This window comes from Centruroides sculpturatus, unplaced genomic scaffold (genome assembly GCF_000671375.1).
Source record: "Centruroides sculpturatus isolate CEXI.00-Female unplaced genomic scaffold, Cexi_2.0 scaffold4307, whole genome shotgun sequence".
NCBI lineage: Eukaryota > Metazoa > Arthropoda > Arachnida > Scorpiones > Buthidae > Centruroides > Centruroides sculpturatus.
The window spans coordinates 1-6998 of record NW_019388410.1 but is presented as its reverse complement, the minus strand read 5'-3'; the positions used below and the strand labels follow the sequence as shown (position 1 = coordinate 6998).

Genomic DNA, 6998 nt, shown 5'->3' with positions numbered 1-6998 from the left:
ACCAGTAAAATCGTCATTAAGTCCGACCCTACTGGAGATATATGCGACTATTATTATCTCTTCATTTCTTGACCCTTAACCACTAAAATTTAATAGCATCTATCCCCCTAATAAACAAACTTATTTGCAAAGTTTCAGAAATTTTCGACGAAAAACACGGGAATTATTAAGCTTCAAACAGAGTGAAAAAAATCGTGCCCTCCACACACTAACATCCATACATACAGAAATTACCCCGAATTTTATGCATTTCTCGACGTTTCAAGGTGTACCGAGTCCAAAAATGTAAACATCTTGGGAGATCATATTTTGACCGCTCGCCATACTTTCCCTCTGGTATATATAAAACCCGAGAAAGTAAAAATGACAGAAAACCCATGTCTTCTAGCCTATTCTACAAATATAAAAGAAACTAACAAACTATATTTGTTCATTGTTTCATGCAACTTTGTCATAGGTTGACCAACACTCGGCTCGGAAATAAGGAACGTTCCTCGTTTCCAGGCCAAGTTAGCCCCAATAGCAACTAGTGTCACCTTGTGGGCGCGCCGATTAAACGTAAAATCGTAGTTTGAAGCTTCTTGCGATGCTCTTTTTTATAGCTTATGCCTCCCTTTTCTATAGTCTACGAGCGCCGCTACAAACGTCTATACCCTTATCCAGCATTAATGTCAATTTCTCATCGCGGCGCATTTGCAATTCGGCTTTTTCGCCCGATCCCAAGAGTAAAACTAGCATGTTTATCATGTTTATCCTACCGTCAAAGTCGAGCAACTCGTTATACATTAAATAAAATGGAACGTAGCCAGTGTAGTTTAAATTTTAGTCATAGACAAAGCTTAAACGGGCGTATTAAGGCAACAAACAATAAAGGACGACGACGGCTGTGGAGAAAATATTAAAGTATTTAAATGCATGTTGTGTTTATCTACTTATAAAAAAAAGACAGTTTTTTAATATTGATATTCCCAATGTCAGCATATATTGTTTTATCAGAGACAGTATACGTAGCAAATAGGTTATAATTAAAGTATGGGATATATGTATACAGTATATTATTTATCTTTTCGTCTGTAAGAATCTCGTTTTAATTGAATTGTAAATTGGAAGCGGATTGGACGGGACAATTTAAATGGCTACAAAAAATTACGACAAAACGAAAATACTCGTATATTGATTAATAATTAATTTGTCAAAAAAAAAAAAAATGGCATGGGCAGAAGTAACGACGAATAAAAATGAAACTTGTTATAAACATAAGAGTGGACGTAGGTGGACTTAGGCAGAGTTCGAATGCCGAGTTAGGAAGGCGATTTACTAGTGGTTTCGAGGAGTGGGAAATGTGTTCAATATTCTTGCATTTATATCATTTACAATCTAAGAAACTAATAAAAATCGATAATAGGGATTTGTCTGTTTTTAGTTATCGAGTAGGTATAATTTTTCTAACATGTTTCCTTTTTTTTCACTGAATGATTTATAAAAACTTCCAAGCCACCACAAAGTTATTAAGATCATAAATGACGTCATAAATGGCAGAATACCGAATATCTTTCCACACTTTAAAGTGGTCGGCAAATCCCTTCCTAACACGACCTTTGAACTTTTATCATATAAATGTCGTTATCGCAATCGTTTTAAGTTTCTCTTTCGCTACTACAGTTCCTGTCGAAAGAATGAATTACTCTGAAAAAGTTTATGGTTTCTCGATACCGTACACTTAATTCCAACAATAAAACAGAAGTTTAATAACATTAATATGTATGACAATAAATGATGATTGACAACTTAAATTAACCTTCGGCTTTTTACAACCCTCCTTTCTCCCATTACTACTTTTAGTGTCTTTATTCCACGCCTACGGTAAAAATTCGTTCGCCGAAAGAGTATTTGAACCGATTCTTTTTTAGTTTTAAAATATTTCGCACGTAATTAATTCTTTGGGAATATCAAAGGCGAGACTTTACGTTTTCGTAAGGTTGTTATGGACGACGTCGTCCATTATTTAGAGTGTCCGCTATTTAGAAGTAAATATAATAGATTCTTATTTTAAGGTATCTTGTCTCAGGCAATTTATGCTGTTATATTGTCATTATCATACACATTGTCGGTTCTATTGCTCGGCATGTAACACCACTCTACTCCATGGGTGCATATACTTTTCGTTTTGTATAGATCGATCTGTAAAATCAGATCAGTCCTTGTCACGTGATACAGATAGCTTCTGTCATGGCGGAAAGTATACGAGTANGAAGAACACTCGGATAAGTTTACGTGGCTATCCTTTTGGCGAGGCAGAAACTCTATCAAGTACCAGTATTCGGCCACTGGTTGACATTAGCTATTGGCATCCTTGTAAATTTTTAGTGATGGATAATCAAAACACTCCTAAAAATTCAGAAGAAAATTTTGGGAATTGCAGTCTTTAAATTAGGCAAATTAAAAGTTCTCTATAGAGATGAGACTGTTTCAAATGAAATTACAGTAAAAGCAGTGGAAAAATGGTTGTAGCATAGATACCCTGCCAAAAATCCGCATTGATACCTACCCATACAAAAACATACTTTAAATATCTACTGTAGAAACTAATCATTGAAACTAGATAAAGGGGGGGGCGTTTGTTAATAGCGGTCGCTCTGTGTCTTTGCTACTATGGGAGTGCGCTGACGTTTGTAAGCATGTAGGAATGGCGGTGAAAGAAAGAAAGATGGCGGCGCCCGTACCATCGATAATATCGTGATGGATTGATCTACGTTTTTAAAATACGAGTTTTTAAAGACAAAAGAAGGGTCCCAACTGTAAAATATAACATGAGACAAACAGTGCTTTCGTGAACTTGCCCCACACTGCTCTCAGAAGCGGCCTTGGATCCCGGGACTGACCAACTACAATTGAAGTCTATAGCGACGGGTCTAAGACCAATCAGGGTACCGCTTTTGCATTTGTGGTTTATGTCTGTAACAATGAAATTCACCTTGACACCTTCCTCTTACATCCGGAGTGCTCAGTGTTCCATGCCGAAATGTTTGCTGTTTACAAAGCCATCGAATTTTGTAACAGAAAGTTTAATAATTGTAATATCTCCATTCTTTCGGTTAGCAATGCTACTGTCCAGGTTCTAACCAATAATGATACCACTCATCTCATTGCAAGAGAGACTGTTTTCTGCCAACCCGTCTAATAACAAATTTTACATCAAATTGATTAAAGGACACTGTAGCACTCCGGGCAACGAACGTACAGACATGGTTGCACGTACAACAACCATGCTCGCAGACATCATTCAAGCATACAATCAACTTCCGGTTTCAAGACTAAAACAACTCCTGTGGCATCAGAGTGTTGCTAGATAGCAGGAGGAATGGGAGTAAACTCTGGAATCGCACATCACTCGACAATTCTTTCCAGATGTCGAAAGATAACTCAAGTGGCAGTGGCTTCACACTGAACACTGCAGTTCGCAACTTCTTACAGAGCACGGGAAATTTAACGCCTACCTGTATAGGTTTCGGCACAGTGACACTGACTGTTGCCCTATCTGTGCGGTGCGTGATGGGGTCAAACGTTATCTGTTGTCGTGCCTAATATTGGAAAATATAAGATACAAACTCAAGCTCTACATAGAAGAAGACAACCTGAGTTGGCCATGTAAGCCAGAACACCTTGTGTCAAGCAAAAAGTACTTTTTTCTTTTTCAAGAAATGGTTAAACTTTATTTCATCAGAACATTAATACACTAATTATTGTTTTACTGATTTAGCTTCATTGTATCGCCAAAGACCTTTCATGATCTTCTGCTAGTGTACTATGGTCTTTTTTGTGTTGGTTGCTGCACAAAGTCTGCACTGTGCTCTCATCCTGGCCTATGTTCTACGGGTGATTTCATCTGTTTTATCTGAGCTCTCTTGAGGAACTCCTATGTACTTACTGTGTGTACGTTGATGCATAAGGTCTGTGCAGTGTTTGTAACCTGGTCCTCTGTTTATAAGCGGATTCTGCTTATCTTGTCTCATGCAATTTATGCTGTTATATTGTCATTATAATTGTCATTATCATACACATTGTCGGTTCTATTGCTCGGCATGTAACACCACTCTACTCCATGTCTTTCTACCCTAAATATGCCTAGCGGTATCGGGAGAAATAAAGCTTATTTTCTCTGTCTGTCTGTCTGTCCTACTTGAAGGGTTTGGAGATTGTAAAAATGCACGTTAAGTGGAGGCGTCCGCTATTCCGGAGTGTCCGTTAATATTGTAGAATAAAGAGATAAGCTAGAGCCGAAGTGTTTTAAAAAATATTCTGCCCATAGAAATAAATTAAATATTTATGAAAAACGAATTAAAATTTAAGTGAAAAATAAGTAACTATATTATAATAACTATTTTAAAAATATATTGTGTTTAATTTCCATTTGTATAAGTTAAAATGATAGCTTTGAATACAAATGAAGTATATAAAAATTTGCGTGTGTATTCTTTGAAAAGATATTTTCATGCAAATAAGTTCGGCAAACACTAGTACGCGACAACACTAAAGCTACGTGCTTCTCTTCGAAAACGGCGGTCGTAGTCGCGTGACAAAAGCACAATCATAGCTAAGTTGTAATTGGTTAAAGTGTGACACCCGCCGATAGCGTGGAACCCAGACACGTTTCAATCGATTATCCGAAACGAAACCTACATGACGTGATTTGTCTAAGATTCGTTAACAAGGAAACTATCGAACATCTTGTGTATCCCTTTCGTTGAGTTATCAGACGAGCACTATTCCACACCATGCAGGCAAATGCTATGTGCTACCTGTCGCAGTAAAGGCGTAATGGAGCTTCTATTTCGCGCTATAACACTGTCGGAGTAATTCGATGAATATAATATAAAAAAATAAAAAAAAAAAGTCCTAACCACTGCGGAAGACAGTAGACACGTGACCATCCTCCAGCACGCATGCTCAGTAGATGTCCTCCCAGATCAGTAAGACGACGGAAAGGCAAATGAACCGAAATTGGACGGAAGAAGAAAAATCGACCGACGGAAACGTTTAAAGAAAACAAATATAAACAACGTAAACAAAAGTAAGATAAACGTACGATGAGTAAGAGTAAAAGTTACACTCATTACGACGGTAAAATAGCCGGCCTCTATGATCTGGGCGACACTCTTGGCCGCGGCCATTTTGCTGTTGTCAAATTGGCCAAACACGTCTTCACCGGAGAACAAGTTGCAGTCAAAGTGATCGACAAAACCAAATTAGATGAAGTGTCCAGAGCCCATCTGTTTCAGGAGGTCCGGTGCATGAAGCTCGTGCAGCATCCCAACGTGGTTAGATTGTATGAGGTCATAGACACTCAGACCAAACTCTACCTGATCCTGGAGTTAGGAGACGGTGGTGATATGTACGATTATATTATGAAACACGAAAAGGGAGTCGACGAGGAAACTGCCAAAAAATATTTTAGGCAAATAGTCCATGCCATATCGTATTGCCATAGGTTGCATGTTGTACACAGAGATTTAAAGCCAGAGAATGTTGTCTTTTTCGAAAAATTAGGTATGGTTAAATTGACTGATTTCGGTTTCAGTAATAAGTTCTGCCCCGGACAGAAGTTGGAGACTTCCTGCGGTTCCCTGGCTTATTCGGCGCCGGAGATACTGCTCGGCGATTCCTACGACGCTCCCAAAGTTGGTAAGTTTATCAGAATCCGGTTAATAATAAGTTTTGACTCGTCTTTTAGAATTATTTATAATGTACGCGTATGTTCGGCAAGATTCTAAAATGTTTTCCCTCCAGGGTATTTACGGTAAACATTACGCATGCTTAATATGTTACGTAGGATTCAAGTTTATATATAGAATGAAATGCTGAGGATTTATTCAGTGAAGCCAAATAGTTACGTCTAATTGTTAATGACGCGCGTGTTTGTTTACTTACATTTAAGCTTAGATATTTAATATTGCTGCTGTGACAGATCTTTGCTTGAAAATACAGTAGTTTGTAATTCATTATAAAATATAAATTTAAAGTTTTAATATTTAAAAATGATCTTATTAATGTTATATATATATATATATGTATAATTCATAATCCCTTATTTTATAAATAAGCTGATATTTGTAAATTACAAAATCAATACTAATGTAAACAAAATAATTACTTGCATGACTGTTTTTATTTTTGTTGTTAGCTATCTTTAGATACAAAATGAAATTATATTTTAATTAAATAATTATCTGAAAACTACTGATTGGTGGAGATATATGAGGCTTATCAAACTGTATTGAAACATAGGAAAATGATATTTTGTTCCTTTTTTGAGGGTTTAATGAATGAAAATTTTGGACTAGACAGAAAATTGAAATATAAAATTGAAGATTTTAGAAAAAAAGTTTTTCTAACTAATGACTTATTAATTTAGCAATCAGATTTGAGTCCTAACAGATCTAATAAAGTTCAAGGAGTTGCAGTGCGACTCCTTGAACTTATTAGTCCTATTAGGATTTTTAAGCTTGTATTTATTGGAATAACTATCCATTTTGTATGCATTTGTGAATTTCAAGGAAATATTGATGATCAGGATGTAACAAACTTAATATGGTTGCAAATGTAAAGGATGATGATAAGTCTCATAACTATAAAACAGCTTGCCTGCAGAATTTGGAAGCTGTTGTATATAGTCCTATAAAATAAAGTTTAGTTCACTGCAAATGTATACATTCTAGATAACAACAAACTGTTTAGCATTATAAAAAAAATTATATTAAACATAAATTAATAAAATGTAATTAACAGAAAAGTACACAGTATTATTTTTAAAGTACTTGCAATTACAATGGCATACATATACGTGGTTGGAATTGAACTTAATGCTTTCTTCATGAAGGCTAATAAAATTGAAACATAATCAGTGACACAGTTTTACCAAATTAATCTTTCATGTTTATGCTTAATAATTGAAGTAATATTTCTTTAAATAATTGAAAATATTTTAAAACAGTTTGTTT

The 6998-nt window shown here is 35.8% G+C and overlaps 1 protein-coding gene across 1 annotated transcript; it reads left to right on the top strand.

The window, feature by feature from the left end:
• The first annotated feature begins 4880 nt into the window (after positions 1-4880).
• LOC111616932 (SNF-related serine/threonine-protein kinase-like) lies at positions 4881-6046 on the top strand. Its single transcript, XM_023358284.1, has one exon. The coding sequence runs from the start codon at positions 5088-5090 to the stop codon at positions 5769-5771; it is 684 nt and encodes a 227-aa protein (XP_023214052.1). The 5' UTR covers positions 4881-5087; the 3' UTR covers positions 5772-6046.
• Positions 6047-6998: the final 952 nt, after the last annotated feature.